At 41.9% G+C, this 19,864-nt stretch overlaps 1 protein-coding gene across 3 annotated transcripts in view; it reads right to left on the bottom strand.

The window, feature by feature from the left end:
* nphp4 (nephrocystin 4) overlaps positions 1–19,864 on the bottom strand; it is a 204,821-nt gene that overhangs the window by 67,653 nt on the left and 117,304 nt on the right. For all 3 annotated transcript variants that reach the window (XM_033048072.1, XM_033048073.1, XM_033048074.1), the window contains 3 exons: positions 16,577–16,759; positions 12,642–12,768; positions 11,135–11,178 (listed from right to left, as the gene is read on the bottom strand). In XM_033048072.1, coding sequence (XP_032903963.1) covers positions 11,135–11,178; positions 12,642–12,768; positions 16,577–16,759 — 354 coding nt within the window. The remainder of the gene's footprint in view (positions 1–11,134; positions 11,179–12,641; positions 12,769–16,576; positions 16,760–19,864) is intronic.

Here is a 19,864-nt window from a genome sequence, read left to right as displayed (position 1 = left end):
TTCCAGTTTGTACAGGCTTCACGGCAGCAGCGGAGGAGGCTGAAGACAGACAGATCCGAAAGAGAATGGGAAGGGGGAATTGAAATGGCTAGCAACCACTGGCTTCAGCTGGCTCTAGTGGACAGAGCATATGCGTTTGGTCACCCAGTCTATGCTTGGTTTCACCTATGTAGAGGAGGCCACTCCAGGAGCACTGAAATACAAAATACAAGGATGCAGGAGATGCATGTAGTCCTAGTTGATAGAAATAGACCAGACTCTTTGAAAGACTGCTTCTTAATGGCTGAATTTATAAAATCGTTATCAGTCAGACACCTCGACCTGCATTATCAGTTCTGCCCAGATAGTATCTGCTGCCTGGCTCCTGCTGAGGAGGCAGTAATGCAACCACATGTTTCTATTAATGAAAACAATTTGCTTCATAACAGTTCAAACTTGCATAATTTCTTTCTGAATATATGCATGCTCAAAACTTTAACATCAACTCTAATTATGCTCTAAAATGCAGAGGGTTCCAAAGACTCTTTGCACGTTTAAACCAGATATTTATGGCGTTTAATCCTAATACGGTGTCAAGCTCTTTTACTGTGAGAATACAACATTTGGCATCCAAGTGAAATTACATCAGACCTAATTTCAGATTTTACACAGCATGGTATTTCTGCAAAGTAGTTATCATTCTGGGATAACACCACATTCCCAGAATATATTCACTTTAAGACTGGATCCAGAGAAAAACTACTTTTTATGTTCTATTTTGCGAATGTTCGATAATGCGAATTGCTCTGCTCTGTACCAATTTGGTTTTCAACTGCGACACTTTTGTTTCGATATTGTGAACACATTTTTAGCTCCTGCCATTTAAAAGTTGAACCATAATTATTGACATAATAATAATAATAACTTTATTTATAAAGCACTTTAAACAACCGCAGTTGCCACAAAGTGCTGTACATGAGAACTCATGGACAAAAAGTTATTACAAACCATTAAAAACCGTAAAACGAAGGACTAAAAAACAGTAAAAATTAAAAGACATTAAAAGCACTAAGAACAGGAGCAATGTCTCAGCCAGTGTCGAAAGCCAGAGAATAAAAATGAGTTTTTAGGGAGGATTTGAAGATGGACAGTGAGGTGGCCTGTCTGATGTGCAACGGCAAGGTGTTCCAGAGTGCCGGAGCAGCAACAGAAAAGGTTCCAATGCACCCCCTCCTCGTGGAACCCCTCTCATAAAGTCCCGGCTCTGGAACTCTTTATCCAGAACTGCCGCCGCGACGTCAACCGCCTCAACTTCTCCACTCCCCTGTCTCACTCTAATCTTTCCCCCTCTGAACGCACTGCATTGAATCACTCCGCAAAAACCCAGATTGGGTCATCTAACCAGCCGACAAGGGAGGTGCCGTGATAGTCTGGCGCGTCGATCTCTACAAAGCTGAGGCCACGCGCCAATTCTCGGACACCTCCTCCTACTTACCCTTGGACCATGACCCCACTGACGAGCACCAGGCCACCATTTCTAGCACCATCACCGACTTCATCAATTCCCACGCCCTGCCCGACCAAGCTTACAACCTCATCGTTCCCCAGCCCCGCACGGCCCGTTTTTACCTATCCACAAACCCGGCTCTCCCGGCAGACCCATTGTCTCTGCGTGTTCGTGCCCCACCGAACTCATCTCCACATACCTTGACTCCATCCTATCCCCCTTGGTCAAATCCCTCCCCACCTATGTTCTAGACACCTCAGACACTCTCCGCCGCCTCCACGCATTCCACTCTCTGGGCCCTCACCCTCTCATCTTCACCATGGATGTCCGGTCACTCTACACCTCCACCCCCCACCAGGATGGCCTCGGAGCCCTCCGGTTCTTCCTCGACCAGAGGAGCAACCTATACCCAGCCACTGACACTCTCCTCCGCTTAGCGGAGTTGGTCCTCACCCTCAACAACTTCACATTTGACTCCTCCCATTTCCTCCAAACACAAGGCGTAGCTATGGGCACACGCATGGGCCCCAGCTACGCCTGCCTCTTTGTCGGGTACGTTGAACAATCCTTGTTCGAGACGTACCAGGGCCCCATCCCGACCTCTACCTCCGTTACATTGACGACTGCTTTGGGGCCACCTCCTGCACCTACACACAACTGACTGACTTCATCCACTTCACCACCAACTTCCATCCGGCACTCCAATACACCTGGACGATTTCCGACACTTCCCTACCATTCCTTGACCTCACCATCTCCATCGCAGAGGACAGACACCTGACCGACATACATTACAAACCCACTGACTCACATGGCTATCTGGACTACACGTCTTCCCACCCTGCCCCCTGTAAAGACTCCATCCCCTACTCCAAATTCCTCCGCCTACGCCGCATCTGTTCCCAGGATGAGACATTCCATACCAGGGCATCGGAAATGTCCTCGTTCTTCAGGGAACGGGGATTCCCCTCCGCCACCATAGATGAGGCTCACACCAGGGTCTCATCCATACCCCGTAACACTGCTCTCTCTCCCCATCCCCGCACTCGCAACAAGGGCAGAGTCCCTCTGGTCCTCACCTTTCACCCCACCAGCCGACAAATACAACACATAATCCTCCGGCATTTCCGCCACCTCCAACGTGACCGCACCACTCGCCACATCTTCCCATCTCCCCCCGTGTCTGCCTTCCGCAAAGACCGCTCCCTCCGCAACTCCCTCGTCAATTCTTCCCTTCCCTCCCGCACCACCCCCTCCCCGGGCACTTTCCGTTGCAACCGCAAGAAATGCAACACCTGTCCCTTCACCTCCCCCCTCGACTCCATTCAAGGACCCAAGCAGTCGTTCCAGGTGCGACAAAGGTTCACCTGTATCTCCTCCAACCTCATCTACTGCATCCGCTGCTCTAGATGTCAGCTGATTTACATCGGGGAGACTAAGCGTAGGTTGAGCGATCGTTTCGCCGAACACCTCCGCTCAGTCCGCAATAACCTACCTGAACTCCCGGTGGCTCAGCACTTCAACTCCCCCTCCCATTCCCAATCCGACCTCTCTGTCCTGGGTCTCCTCCATTGCCAGAGTGAGCAACAGCGGAAATTGGAGGAACAGCACCTCATATTCCATCTGGGACCTTGCGTCCGGATGGCATTTACATTGAATTCTCCCAATTTTGCTAGCCCTTGCTGTCTCCTCCCCTTCCTTAACCCTCTAGCTGTCTCCTCCCACCCTCCCATCCGCCCGCCCTCGGGCTCCTCCTCCTCCTCCCCTTTTCCTTCCTTCTCCCCCCCCCCCCACCCCCCATCAGTCTGAAGAAGGGTTTCGGCCCGAAACGTCGCCTATTTCCTTCGCTCCATAGATGCTGCTGCACCCGCTGAGTTTCCCCAGCAATTTTGTGTACCTTCGATATTCCAGCATCTGCAGTTCCTTTTTGAACAGAAAAGGCTCTATCCCCTCTGAGCTTCCACTTAGACCTTGGTACCTCAAGGAGCAGCTGATCAGCTGACCTGAGGCACCGGGCAGGAGCATATAGGTGGAGCAGCTCAGAGAGGTAAGGCGGGGCAAGCCCATTCAACGATTTGAAAACAAATAAAAGAATTTTAAAATGAACTCGAAAGTGCACTGGGAGCCAGTGAAGGGAGGCCAAAATTGGCGTAATGTGCTCCCCTCTTTCGAGTTCCGGTTAAAAGGCGAGCGGCAGCATTTTGAACCAGCTGGAGACGAGCCAATGAAGCTCGTGCGACACCAGAGTTAAGTGCGTTACAGTAATCCAGCCTAGATGTAATAAAGGCATGGATTACTGTTTCAAAATGCTGCCGCTCGAGGATGGGCTTCACCTTTGCCAGCTTCCTTAGGTGAAAGAAGCTGGACTTAACCACCGCGCCTATTTGTTTATCTAGTTTAAAATCACCGTCCATCCTAAAACCCAGGTTTAAAACTGTTGGCTTTACGGACAATGCCAGTGGACCCAAGTCAACAAAGGGAGGTTCACGGCAGCCATTGGGGCCAAACAAAATCACCTCTGTCTTTTTTTCATTAAGTCCCAGAAAGTTTAAGGCCATCCAGGACTTAATGTCCTCAAGACAAGACAGAAGTGATTTTAGAGAATAGTCGTCTTCTTTCCTGAGTGGCATATATAACTGGCTATCATCTGCGTAAAAGTGAAAGGAGATGCCATGCCTTCTTAAAATTGAGCCCAGAGGAAGTAGGTATAGAGAGAAGAGCAGGGGCCCTAAAATTGAGCCCTGTGGAACCCCATATGCCAAGGGAGTGGAGGAGGATTCAAAGCCAGCAAGGCTTACACGCATGGTTCTGTCTGCCAGATAGGACCTGAACCATCCCAGGCCAATAGATTAATCTCTTCCCCTACTCCATTCACAAAGCAATGAGCACTAATTATGATGACTATCTACCGTTCAACCATAATTATATAAGTACTATCCAAATGGCTATTAATGTTTCAGTGAGTTTATTTGGAACCTTTAGAGCTCTAAGGATTATTGCAAAGATAATATAACTAAAGTTGCTAAATCAATAGTAATGAATCAATGCCATTCCAAATTACATATAGTGACCTGATATAACCTAAAACTTAACAGAAAATGGAGATGGAAAATCGGAAAGTTCTTTTGCTACATATTAAGGCTCCTACCTGGAATGAAGCGAGAGTGTTGGGTAAATACTGGTGCCTAAGCTGCTGCTGCATTGTCCCCTTGCTTGAAACACTAGTGCTTGTATACCGAGAAGATAAAGTGGAAGCCTGGGAAAGAGATAACTGCATAATAACAAAACAAATGCCAACTTAGTTGCTTTCCTATAACCTCCTTCATAAAACGTTCACTTCTATCATAACATCTCATATACTGTGGGATTATGAGCTGACTGATAAGGCCATTGTGGGATCTATAGATTCTGCCAAAGGTGGAGAAGGAAGTGCTGTTTTCACTCAGCTTGTGCGAGCTCCCGGCAATGGAAGTCGACGTTCTCTGAGGCATCTCAAATGCTCCAACGCTGTTTCGAGTGGCAACGGGTCAAAAATTCCTACCTTCTGGTGGGATGTTACAATTTTTCAATGTCAGAACATTTGAATGGGTTGGTCTGTCTTGCTAGTCATCTCTTGCCAAGGAGTAGCGTGTTCTTGTGGCAATCTGTTGTTGGGCATGCAAATCCTGTGCCCTGCCCATCAGTTGAATATCATTAAATATCCAATGCCGGTGAGGTTAGCCTAAGAGAGGATGTTGATGTTGGTTTGTTTATTCTGCCATAGGATTTATACGGGTTTGCACAGCCAGTGTTAATGATACTTCCAGTGTTTAAAACTGCCTGCTGTGAGTTATACACACCCTGCAAAAATACAGGAAAGCAGTTCTGCACAGTCGACTATAATATTGGTGCTGGATCTGATAATGTGGTCTCTCTTTTCCTGAGGCATGCTAAAGATGATGGTTATTTCATCAATATCTGCTTTCACTGAGAGGTGGTTCTGAAGATAAGGGAGGTTTTACTAGGTCTCATTGTGGACCTTTATTGTTGAGGGTTGGGTGGAATTGAGCAGTGAGCGAATGTTAGTGCAGGATCCTTATGGCTTTATATGTTTATTGAAATGCTCACTCTCCTGAATACCCCAATGAACAAATTAACAATAGTGTGGAGCAAAGCCTTCAAATTTATGCTTCTACAAGTATACTGCAATGCAATGACCGAGTCCAAGTGAATTAGTTCTTGCGTCTGGCCAGCACTGCTTTGTCCTGCATATTAGCTGCACTCCAGGGGGAAGTTTGTTGAAGGCAAGGTGCTGTATTGCCGCTAGAAACATCGAGAAGTGTTGGGTTAATTATGCCATCTTACTTCACTGAAATTGTCCGATGTGGGCATGATGATTAAAATTGTTGCTTATAAGCCATTATGTAGCAAATGTAGGATCAAGGCAAATATCTATGGACAGACAGATTTGTTGATCGACAGGATCAAATACTTCTATAAAGTTTCAAAAGGCCACAGGCCAGCAGTTAATGCCATTTCCTGCTTTTCTTGAGATTCTATGCAATGACAGTAATTTGACTGGATGGATGGAATCAACAAAAGGGGGTGAAAATGGCCAAGGAAAACCCTACCAATTACTTTCCTTGTGGCATACAACATAAATACTACGATGAAGCAACCATAGTTGGGTATGCCTCGTTTCTTGGAGAACATCACAATTACAGCATCTCTAATAACGCCTTGTTCCCAAATGTGGGAGGGGAGGCTGTGAATTTTCTCTCCACCAAATTTTAGAATTTCAATCGTTTTCCCAAAATCATGTTTACTTAACTTCACTGCAGGGTGGTGTTAGTATTGGAAAGGATAGCTTGCTGAGGGGTGGAGTCAAAGGCATTTGTATCATGGACAGAGTAACAGTAAGGAGTTCTTAGAAATGCTCCTTGCAGCAGCCACTGACTGCCTCACTTTCGCTGATAAATTCTCCTCCATTTTTCGCACTCCGGAAATTGATCTCTCAGCCTCAAACAGCCTCCCAATCTACTTCTTCCAATTCTTGCAAATACTGTTGTACTTTCATTCAAAATATCCTTATCCAAAACTACTTTACAACTTACAGAATTGCAGTCACTCCTCCCATAATGCTCTCCCACCAAAATGTTGATCACCTGGCCAGGTTAGTTCTACAGTATAAGGTCTAGTATGGCACCATCTGTAGTTAGGCTGAAGAAGGGTCTCGACCCGAAACGTCACCCATTCTTTCTCTCCAGAGATGCTGCCTGTTCCGATGAGATACTCCATCTTTTTGTGTCTATCTTTGGTTTAAACCAGCATTTGCAGTTCCTTCCTAGACTATTTACATATTGTTCCAAGAAACCCTTCTGGATACATCTTACAAACACTGCCCCATTGAAGCCTTTAGCATAGTTAATATTGGTCAATACTAGGGATTGTTAAAATCGCTACCAAAATATCTCTTTTTCTCTTCTCGTCTTTTTCCATGATATGCTGCTGGCTATTTGGGAAGGCCTATGGTATAACCCCATCATTTGGATTACATCTTTCATTCCCAAGTACTACTCGTATGGCCTTGTTGGATGAACCTTCTAAAATGTCCTCTCTTAGTGCAGCTGTTGCATTGTCCTTGGTCTGTAATACAATCTCCCCCAGCTTTTTTACATATCTTTCTGACACATCTGAAACTTCTAATCTCTGGAACATTGAGCGGTCATTCTTACCCTTCTCTTAGACAAGTTTCTGCCATGGCAACAACATCATAGTTCCATGTATTAATCCAGGTGATCTGCCGTATCCATTGCACTCCTTGCATTAAAATACATGCGCTTCAGAAATAAATGCATTGCAGGAATGTCAGTTTTGAAATCTGCAAACAGAGATCTTCTCAGGCAGCCCTGAAGTCCATCATAGTTAGAACCTGTCAATGGACATTTGAGTTCCTTGCTAGAAAATGCAAGGGGTGGTTTGACAAGGATGACCAGGAGATCTGGCCACCAAGTACCTACACATTGAAGCAATCCTTCAGTTGGAAGTTTCACTATATTTCATGGGACCAGGCAACAATAGGCAGCTGAAAACCGAAGTACAACACAAAAGTTAAGATCTAACAAATGGATGGGGGTGTGGGGAAGTCACAGGAGATCCAGCAATTCACCAATAACCACAACAAACATCAAGTCTGTCTCCAGAGCTGCCTCTTCTATAGCTGTGTCAGCAGTCAGGGAAAAAGAGAAAAATCAATAAAAGGTACAATCAGACTTACAAGTGAGAAAGTGCAGAACACAGTAAATAATCTGATTTACCATTTCTCCTGAGAATTGACAAGTGAATAATTGTCCCATCAGATAAAGAAACAAGAAGCAATGCCAATGATTCATCATAAATCAGAAAAAAATTCTAGACAGGGTCGAAGCCATTAAATTCTGGAGAGATGGTATTAACTCAGAATGCCAGAGAACCTGGGATGAAAGCTGTGATAACCTGTAAACTAGTTATCAGTATGAAACAATCAGTAGTCCATAAATGAAGGACCATTGGGAACAGGCCCAATCATAAAATGGGGAATAAAGTAGCATCACTTTCTCGCATGTAAAATAATGCAATCAAGATTCGGGAGTGAACATAAATTGAATCATCAATAGAATGAATTCAGAAGAAGATTCTGCTGGTCAACTACTAGACTTCTTTGCAAAACTTGTAATCCAAGCAGACAGGATAAACCTCACAATTATGATGTTTCAAATGACTTTAATAAGGTTCGACGTGTAAAATAATAATTAATAAGGACAAAGGAAAGAAAGTGGGAACATGAAATGGTAATTCAGCTCCTCAAGCCATTCAATGAGTTCACAGCAGGTTAATATTTTAAAAATTCTGAAGTACACTAGTTTCAGAACCCCTAATACATTTGCTTATCAAAAATCTTCCAATGTCAGTTTACCAACACTGATAAATTGAACACTGAACCTTCCAAGGCCATAATATCTTTCCTGACATCCAGTGCCCAAAACGTTGTCTTTTGTATGGAGTCTCGGCAATGTTCCATATAAATGTAATCTTAGTGCCTTTGACATAAAATCCAACACACCATTACTTATTTGTTGGGAATTGACAGCACAACTTACAGCCAGCTCACAGGTTGAGAGTAAGAAATAATGTACAAAGGATTGAATGGAGTGCAAATAATGTACATTGGATTGAAAATGCACAACATGATTGGCATTTAAAATAGCTAAGGGCAAAGCTGCATGTAAGACATCCAAATGGATTTGATGTTACTTATATCCAACCAATTCAGAATAGCATGTGATCATTTTCTAGTGCTGGCTCACAAATTGCCAAATCTAAAGCATTCAATTGAATTCTACTGCTTGTCATCATGAAATCTGAACTCCTGACCTCTGAGTTGCTGGTTCAGCAGCAGAAGCATCTACCTACAATATCGCATGGCAAAGTCAAACTGGAATATTACTTTAGGTTGAATTGCAAAAACAGAATTAGAAGATATAGATAGGTTAAACCTGTAAATCAATAAATGTTCCTTCATGCAGGCACATTTTTGTTCATGGAATTAACCTTCAGCAGTGTAGCCAAAAATCTGAGGTCATTCACTTGGAACATTAGGATCACTCTGCAGAGATGAACTAATTCAGGTCTTGTGTCTTCATCATTCTTAATTATAGCTCAATCCAGTGATATAACTGTTCCCATAAGACACATGGACTGACCTCTTGCATGTAACAAATGTCTGCGGACCATTTTGCTGAATCTCTGGAGTACGATTCAAAGTCTTTGTTGGAGATCTGCACACCAGTTGTGTCGTGTACAACCGATGAACAAGGAATCAGGTGCGACATCCTGTGTAATTGATGAGCCTATATGTCATGTTTCATGTGCTTGGGAAGTCACCAAAAACTAGTTAATTGGATGATTGAAAAGTTCAAGTCTGAGAATGATTTTTCTCATTTAACAAAGCACGTGGAACAATATTAATAAATGACTGGTGAAAGAAAGCATGGAAATATACGGGCACTGAGAAAGGACAAAATGAGATTACATTTACAGACAATAGACAATAGGTGCAGGAATAGGCCATTCGGCCCTTTGAGCTAGCACCGCCATTCACTGTGATCATGACCGATCATCCACTCTCAGTACCCCGTTCCTGCTTTTTCCCTATATCCACTGACTCCGCTATCTTTAAGAGCTCTATCCAACTCTCTCTTGAAAGCAAACAGAGAATTGGCCTCCACTGCCTTCTGAGGCAGAGAATTCTACAGATTCACAACCCTCTGTGTGAAAATGTTTTTCCTCATCTCCGTTCTAAATGGCTTACCCCTTATTCTTAAACTGTGGTCCCCGGTTCTGGACTCCCCCAATATCGGAAACATGTTTCCTGCGTCTAGCGTGTCGAAACACTTAATAATCTTAATAATAATAATAATATGGTTCAATAAGAATCCCTCTCATCCTTCTAAATTCCAGAGTATACAAGCCCAGCCGCTCCATTCTATCAACATATGACAGTCTCACCATCCCGGGAATTAACCTCGTGAACTTATGCTGTACTCCCTCAATAGCAAGAATGTCCCTCAAATTTGGAGACCAAAACTGCACACAATACTCCAGGTGTGGTCTCACTAGGGCCCTGTACAACTGCAGAAGGACCTCTTTGCTCCTATACTCAACTCCTCTTGTTATGAAGACCTACATGCCATTCGCTTTCTTCACTGCCTGCTGTACCTGCATGCCGACTTTCAGTGACTAAGGACCCCCAGATCTCTTTGTACTTCCACTTTTTCCAACTTGACACCAATCAGATAATAATCTGCCTTCCTGCTTTTTCCACCAAAGTGGATAACCTCACATTTATCCACATTAAACTACATCTGCCATGCATCTGCCCTCTCACCCAACCTGTCCAAGTCACCCTGCATCCTCATAGCATCCTCCTCACAGTTCACACTGCCACCCAGCTTTGTGTCATCTGCAAATTTGCTAATGTTACTTTTAATCCCTTCATCTAAATTGACGATATTCTTTCTGCCAAGTTGCATGTTTACTTTTGACGTACTTTTAATTTATATTGATAGAACTCTTTTAGCAACACAATCGCAAGCACCCATTCCTTTCGGGATGGTCAGGTTTCCCACAAATATGTTGGTCCTTCCATCCATTACCGAATTGCTCAGAAAAGTAAGCACTACCTAGTTTACTATTTTGGCCTCCAATAGTTCCACCATCATCAGGAATTATCCTACATTAAGATAGAAACTGTCGTAAAAAGAGGAAAATTATTCAAGGGTAAAATTAAAATCCAGACATTAGAGATGAAAGAAGTGTAGCAATATTTTACTTTGTGTGATATAAAGTAGCAGTAGAATAGAGAATTCAAAGGAGTGATTGCTCAATCTCAACCTTCTTTTTCTCTTCTATGTTTCTGTGTTAACCCATGACAAATCGTTTCAACCAAAGAGCATCTGCTTGGGTGGAACAGCTACAGATGTCACTGGTGTGAGTCAGCTCGTTGCTATGGCTGCGAATGCTGCCTGTGAGATAGAGGTCAAAACTCTGGGATTCTGAATTTTCAGTGATCTCATAATTTGGCGGGAATAGAGGAAATAAAATTTCAAAATTAACGTTAAAATCACTCACCCCTGTCCCGTGTTGAGGCCCGGAAGATTCTGAGGTTTTCCACACTAAGTATAAAAGAAAGATACATGTACAATCATATGGGCTGTTTCGCATCGATGAAGTATGCATAACTTATTCATTGGCTGAAAGGTGATCAGCGCTTGGGTACCCAATTCATCAAATACCTTGTGCATTCAAGATAACTTTTTTTTACTCCTATCTGTACATGTTTAACCCTTTTTCAAGTACGTCCCCCATTCTGCATAAATCTGAGTGACTTTAATAGTGGAAGTAGTCCAGTTATCACAATTTGCACCAGAGCCCAAAATACAATACAAATTACAATACAATACAATACAAATTTATTGTCATTTGAGCCCCAGTGAGACTCAAACGAAATTTTGTTTCCACAGCCATACAAACAAAAACAATGTCCTACAGACATACACACAATTAAGTTCACACAAACATCCATCACAGTGAACCCACTGTGATGGAAGGCAAAGTCTTTTCTCTCCCCTGCTCGCCATGTCTCTCCCGATGTCCAAGCCCCAGGCGGGTGATGATAAGTCCCACGGCCATTTTAGGCCGCGCGGGGCAATTTACGGCCCCGCTCCCGGTCTGAAAGTACAAGGTCGGAGCCCCAGCGTGCGATGGTGAGTCCCACGGCCATGAAGCCGCGCCAGGTGATGTACGGTCCCGGTCCGGGTCGTTCCAACCCCGCGACACGGGCTGGAGAATGACCCTACGTTCCCCAAACACACCAGTACATCAATTCCAGGAATGGACACGAGCCAAAAATCAGTAAATTAAAAGAGTTCTTCAAGATAAAGCTGATTGAAGGCACTCTCACTCCCCATGTTGATATTAGCCATCTTAGAACAGAAGATTCATTGACTTTTGTGCATGGTGCATAGGACATTGCTCAAAACAACTCTGAGCAAAATGTATGACAATTTTGAATACATCTGCGCATAACTCAGCATTGTCCTTTTCAAGAGACCCATTTTAGTTGTCCTTTTTTGATGGCTACCTGGCAGATTGTGTATCATGCTTACAAGTCTGTTTTTTCACTGGTACTACCTTCTTTATGTAATATAGTAACCAAAATTCTACATAATGCTCTGAAGTGTGTTCATAATAGTTTAGCATACCTATCTGTTTCCAATGTTCCCTCCACAGAAATAACCCTAATTATTGGTTTGCTATAGTTATTCCTGAATCTACGTGATCTGCAGTTTTGTACTTCCACATTCCTATGTTACACATATTAATTCTTATTTTGGAATAGGTATTGTATGATGCATAAAATTAAAAAAAATATACAGCCAATTCATTTTCCTTTTGTAGTTTTATTTTCCAATTCCTGAAAGAGATTTGAAATCCGTCTTATGAAACCGCAATATATTGAATTTTAAGGTTCGAGAAACACATTCTGTAACTTCTGTTATGAGCATGAAAACAACCTATTAACCGATTAAAATGCTCCCAAGAAAACGGCTTGTGAAGCAGTTAACAAATAACTTACAGGATGAAGAGGACAACTGGGATTTTTTATCAGGTGTATTCGCTGGCTGCTCAGGACTCGAGCTCAAATGCCGATCTGCACGACATGAGAAATGGAAGGTGATGGTACCCGATTCAACCTGTTTCACCTGAAAATAAAAAAATAACTTTGGGATTTACATTTCCTATACAGAAGGAGACCTGAATTTATAATGGTTATTTCCAATTCTGAATCGACCTGGAGGTGGTGATTATGAGCCATCTTCCTCATTTTCTTCTGTCCCCGTGGTGAAGATAGTCCCACTGTTAGGTGGGGAGTTTAATTTGGCACAGCTATAACAAAAAATTAGTTATAAGTTCGAATGATGTGCAACTTGGAGATTGTGGTGTCCAGTTGTGCCCGATCCTTCTGCATGATACAGATGTGCAAGTCTGAAGAAGGGTTGCTACCTGATACGTCGCCCATTCCTTCTCTCCAGAGATGCTGTCTGGCCCAACGAGTTACTCCAGCATTTCGTGTTTAACTTCAGAAGGAATACAGATGCTGGTTTACACAAAAAACAGACACAAAATGCTGCAGACACTCAGCGGATCAGGCAATATCTCTGGATAGAAGGAGTGGGTGAAGTTTCGGGTCAAGATCCTTCTTCAATAAACCTTTTACTGAGTTAAAGTACACCTTTAACTTATGGTAAACCAACACTGATAAAATCTTTTTTTTTTTTTAATGAGGACTCTCACCTGCCTTACCTATTCTGTTCCGTAAGTTGCTTGGCATACCCATTATATCTCTGGCTCTCACCCATCATACAACAATATCCTGGCATACTGGGCAGAACTGTGATGGACTTTTAAAACAGGCTGCGAGCTGGAAGGAAACATTGATGAAACTAATGACACAATCACCACAGGATGCTCTGAGAATGTAATTATCTGTATTCTGCTCTGAATCCCTGGGGTGTGGCTATTAACATGATTTAGCAGAACTGTCATGAGAGCAAAACCCAATGAGCAACTTTTCAGAATGCTGATAAACCTGGCCTTTTCCCCATTGAAACTTCTTTGTTGAGCCAACAGCAAACATCAAACAGAATGAGATTTCTAAATCGACCAATTCATAAGATGTTTACGATAAATAGGACAAAGATGGCATAATCTTAATGGTGATAGTAGTGGAGGATGGAGAATAGAGGAGAGGAGGGAGGATACTGTCATATGTGTGATTTTTATTGTATGATGGGCGAGAGCCAGAGATATAATGGGTAGGCCAAGCAATTTACGGAACTGAATAAGCAGAGCAGGTGGGAGTACTCATTATCCCCAAGGCAAGTAAAATTAATTTCTCGGACAAGATAATGTTAGTCTCTTTCATACTTGGTGAAGCTAGCCTCCTGCAAGAACTGGATTTCAATTAAAGGCCAGAATTGTTCCTGTATTAGTGGTCCTGGCTATTTCCTTGCCTTAGTTAATTAATTCAGTGCAGGTATCAACAAAAATTGCAAAGCACAAATTTAGTAAATTGCACAAGTCTTGCATTAAGTGCCTGACAACATTAAGCAATTGTGTTTTAGATTAAATTCATTGCACTGAATGAAAGAATTACCAGGTCAGTACTTCAGAGAGATTGCTTAATGCCTATGGTAGAAAGTTAAGAATCTACACATTTTAGACAATGAAATGAGGACAGCAGGATATCATTATGCTACATATATTTGACAATAACGCAATCTGTTGTAAATGCTTTGGAAAATGGACATTCTTGCCAAGTTAAGAGAGGCTGTTAGCTTGGTTGTGAAGTGTGTGAAGTGCACCAATTATTTCTTAAACTTTTTTTTTGCTAAAGGCAAAATATGTCCCATTTTCGTAAAAAATAAAGAGGAAGATTTGACTTTATTGCCTTCCTTCACAGAGAGGGATTTGGAGTGCGCTGTGGTGGATGTTTATGTTAACTTTTATGTAGTTGTGTGTCTTGTTGCTTTTATTTTTAGTATGGCTGTATGATAATTTGAATTTCACTGTACCCTTAATTGGTTCATGTGACAATAAACTGACCTTGAAACCTTGAAAACAACTTCTGCAAATGGAAAGAGTTCTTCACAGATTTTAATCTTGTTTCACACTCAGGGAAAAAAAACCCCAGCCATTTGTTACAGCAATAGGTCCACTTCCAAATCTCTTTCAGCATGAGGCTCTTATCACACTTCTTTTCTCCAGGTTTTCTCACCTCTTTTGCCAAGATAGTAACATATGCTGGAGAACTACACAGAATTTCCAGCACAGAAACAGACGATTCGGCATAATGAATTTATGCTAGTGTTTATGTTGCTTACAAGCCTCCTTCCAGCTTACTCTATCTCTCCCAATCACATCATCCTTGCTCTATTCTTTTCATATATCTATTTAGTTTCTGTATTTTAATGTATCTATATGGTGCTTGTGCTGCCACTCCATGCAATAGCAATCTTGTACTCTGAGAACAGAAGCTTCTCATAAATACCTTGGTGAATTTATCAGTAACTTATGACCTTATTATCGCATTCCTTTCACCGGAACTGCAATGGGCAAATTAATAATTGTGTTTCTTACATTACAACAGTGACTGCATTTTAACAATATTTCACGTGCCATAAAGTGCTTTAGAATAACCCAAGGTCATGAAATCTGGTGCATGATAACAAGTTGTTCTTTCCTTTAGACACAAGGAACTGAAGATGCCAGTTTACAAAACAAGTGCTGGAGTAATTCAGCATCTCTGGAGAACATGGATGGATAGATGACGTTTCGGATTGGATCCTTCTTCAGACTGTGTTGTAGTGGGGTGGAAATAGCTGTAAAAGAGGGGGAAAGTTGGAAGAGAGGGAGGGGAAAAAGTTGGATGAGAAGTGGGGGAGGGATAAAGCTGGGTGAGTGATAGGTGGATATGTGAGTGAGGGGGGTTTTGATTGGCAGATCAAAGACCAGAGATGAAAAGGCAAGATGGTGAGATGAGAGAAGTTGTGTGAAACGTGAGGCCAGAGGAAAGAATATTGATGGAAGGGTACAGGAGGATGGGGAAAGATAAAAATAGGTGTGCATCTACAGTGCCCTCCATAATGTTTGAGACAAACACCCATCATTTACTTATTTGCCTGACAATGTGCACTTTAACCACATGTGATCTTTTTAAATACAAATCTCAAATTTTGGAGTACAGAGGCAAATAAATAAATGATGGGTCTTTGGCCCAAACATTCTGGAGGACACTGTAGGTGGTGCACAGGGGCTAGAAGGGAGAAACAGGAGGGGGTGTAAGAAGGTTAGTTGCCTAAAACTGAAAAAAATCAATGTTCATATGATTGGATTGTAAGCTACCCAAGTGAAATATGTGGTGCTGGTCCTCCAGTTTGCATGTGGCCTTACACTGGCAATGGAGGAAGCCCTGGACATAAGGGTAGGTGTGGGAATGGTTAGCAACCAGGAGATGCAGCAAACGCAGGAGATGTAACACCCGTCCCAATAGCTCCTCATTCATCTTCATCCGGAGACCACAGCAGCCCTTCCAGGTGATGCAGAGGTTCACATGCACGTCCTATAACCTCATCTATTGCACTGTTATTAAACTTATGATCATGGCAAAAAGCCCCCACCTCACCTCTCTAAACCTGCTGGGTCCAGACCTAATGGCTGCAAAGCAACCAAACCCCTCGATGTTGCGAGCATGGGCTTTGCTGAACTCAATTGATTCTCCATCCAGTGGCAATTTCTAATTTCCCAGCAAGGAGGAGTTGCCAAGGAAAAGGTTTCAGGAAGTTTCTCCATTTAGATTGCTCTGAAATGATTCTACAAACATGGCTGCAATAACACAGGTCATTCAGGAAACAGGCCCACCTATTGTGAATTGTTTACATAAGTACGAGTTTACACAAGTCGCCTATTGCATAAGTCGAGGAGTGCCCGTACAGATCAGAGATCACATACCTCATCTGAACTCATCTCCGTGGAGGGAGTTTTGTAAACCAGCAAATTGCATGGGTTGGGTGAGGGTCCACCATGAAGTGATACTATTATATCAGAGTTGCTGTTGGGTCCCAAGAATGGATTCCAAACCGCCCACCTCAGTGTTTGCATATATGCAGTGTTTTCCAATGACATGCTAGAGGCCTGTAAACAAAAATATTTGCTTCTTTAGGAAAACATGATACAGAATTCATCATTAATCAGTGTACACCAACAAGAAGTTGTACTTATAGAGCAGTTAAATGTGGTAAAAATGTTTTGAGGCACAATACAGGAATGTTATCAATATCAACTGTAAATGCACCATCATTTTTGCAATGTATTTACTGAGAGTTTCGTGAAATCCCCCTGTGTTTTCATTACCTGATAAATAACGCGCAGCCCTTTTTTACGACTATCTATGCTCATTACAACGTTATTATTTCAACCAATATAAAACACTTTACAAGTGTCTGCTGTATGCCGTGCTTTGATTCACCGTCTGAGTTTTCCCCCATGTGATCTGGGAGTGAAAGGCTGAACTCAAGTATTTTATGCACACATCATTAAAATTACAAGATGTAATTTTAAATTTCAAAGGCGGCTTGATGTTACATGAATGTTCCGTAGAATAAAATTTCACTTAAAATTTATGGTTCTGCAATATTAGAGTGATTACTAATTAAAGTGTTTTTGCAACAATGTTAAATTACGTAAAATTACATGGAATGTGCAAATTAGAGAGGATGATTTGATCTAACTGCTATATGCACATGTATACGCTTAGTACAGCTTCTTCCTTCCCACCTGCATCTAACTCTCCATAATATCATCATAAATGACTTTTATTTTCTCCCTTATTGTTTATCCAGCATGCCCCAAAATATATCACTTCATAGAAACATAGAAACAGTTAGTTTGTTAGTTTAACATAATTATTGGGTAAAAAGTTAATCCAATCTCAGTGACAATGCCTTGAAATCTTGTACAATAGGATTTTTTAAAATAACTTCAGTATGAATGGCTCTCCTCAAAAGGTTTAGTACATACTTTTGCCTTCCTACTTTAATAGGGTTACCACATAAAACTAAAAACTGGCATCACAGTGGGTAGTCAGAGAGTTGAGAGATCAGAAGGGCTTTATTGTCATGTAAATCTTAGTTATGGATCTCAGCAGCCATCCGAGGTCACAAGGTTAGTAGACATTCTAAGCAAGTGGTTTTCACCACCCCATATACTTTCTTCTTTGGCCCCTTTTTAGTGGCTAGTCAGCGTGGATCTAGCGAGAATATCCAGTTCAAACACTTCAGCAATGATAGGATTTGTCTATGGCATTAACATTAATTTATACTCACTTTATACTCATTTGACTTCTATACAAAAGAAAATCCAGGTAAGGCATTAAATGAACTACCAATCACTTTCAAATATTTTGAGTTAGTTTTGAAGATTCAACATTTCAGAACCTGTTGATAAAGTACTTTTTGAATAAAAATGTTGACTTTGCAGTCTATATCCACTGGCATTGATATTTGTATTTGCTATTAAATGAATAAAATGAAGTATCATCTTAAACATTGAGCGTTTGGAACATCCAGCACATTTCATTTGCCACAAAATGAAAGCATGTGTTCTCCCTGAACAAGATCAGCAGCCTCTTCCACCTGTCTGATGGAAGTGAATTCTATTCAATGTTGGAAAGTGAAGATGGACAAATTAAGAACACACAGACAATATAAACCCTGATGACAATCCTGTAGTATTTCCACATGAAAAAGGGGTGGCATATTAAAGTGGCAACTGCAACATTGGCTGGTGACAAGACTCTGTGATGTGCTGCATAAAATAAATTTAAAAAATCAGCAACCGCAAATTTGGTTATAAATCTAAATGAATTAATCAGGAAAACTGAATGCTTTACAGTTCCTGGTGTTTAAATTTTCAATAAAAAAAATTCAATTATTTTCCAATTGGATGCATTTTTTATGTATTCAAATTAGTTTTCCAACAGTTACAAATCAGCTGCAAATCAATCATATGGGCAATGAACTTAGTAATGATACAATTGTTTAGTGAAATAGGTTACTATGGATAGGTTTATAGATAATATAGAGGTAAATTTATTATATGAATATTTAATTTACGAGAAAAACTAAGTCACTAAAATTGACTTGGGGAAATTTAGTGTATGGGGTATATATTGTTTAAATAATATCGCTAAGAGGATCATCAATTTATATGTCTTTTCATTGGTTGAATATCAGACCTTTGAAATGTTAAAGAAGCCATAACTTGATTTTTACCAGTTTTCTATCATAAAACAAAACCTATAATGAGAAAAGTGGTTCATAGTTTAATTGCCCTGCAATATATTAAACAGACGTTGTAAAGGTTTAAACAGGAATACAATTAAACTTCCATTTTAACAACTGAATGCCCTCAAATGAGTTTCCTTACTTAAAATAGAGACAGGAACTGATCTTGAATTATTAATATCCAGGAATCAATTTTTCAAAAATTACAATTACAATTACAATTACAATTACAATTCAATTTATTGTCATTTGGACCCCTTGAGGTCCAAACGAAATGCCGTTTCTGCAGCCATACATTACAAACAAATAGACCCAAGACACAACATAATTTACATAAACATCCATCACATTGCTGTGATGGAAGGCCAAAAAAACTTCTCTCTCCACTGCACTCTCCCCCCCGATGTCAGAGTCAAAGTCAAAGCCCCCGGTGGGCGATGGCGATTGTCCCGTGGCCATTAAAGCCACGCCGGGTGATGCAAGGTCGCGCACCGGGTCTTGGTGTTAGAGCCCCCGGCGCGCGCTCGCAGAGACCCGCCGCCATTCCAAGCCGCGCGGGGCGGTGCTGTAAGGCCCCGCTCCAGGAGCTCTTCAACCCCGCAACTCGGGCGGGAGAAGTCGTCGCTGCGGAAGCCCCGAAAAGCGGTCTCCCTCCAGGGACCCGCGGGCTCCCGGTGTTACCGTCCGCCAAACCCGCAGTTGCAGCCACCGAATCTCCGGGGGTCGGGTCGCAGCAGCGTCCACCACAGCTCCACCCCCTCTGGACTCGGCCAATTTTTCAAAAATTAGTTCTATTTATAATGGCAGAGTAACATAGTGCTTATGCTATTAAATTAGCAGCAACTGTTCTGGACCATTGATCCAGAGACATGAATTTGAATCCTACAGTGTCCTTTGAGGAATTCAAATTCAAATAATTAAACAGATCTTGAGAATGAAAAAAAGCGTTAAACAA

The sequence above is a fragment of the Amblyraja radiata genome, chromosome 31 (genome assembly GCF_010909765.2).
Source record: "Amblyraja radiata isolate CabotCenter1 chromosome 31, sAmbRad1.1.pri, whole genome shotgun sequence".
Classification (NCBI taxonomy): domain Eukaryota; kingdom Metazoa; phylum Chordata; class Chondrichthyes; order Rajiformes; family Rajidae; genus Amblyraja; species Amblyraja radiata.
This window is presented reverse-complemented; position numbering and strand designations above follow the sequence as displayed.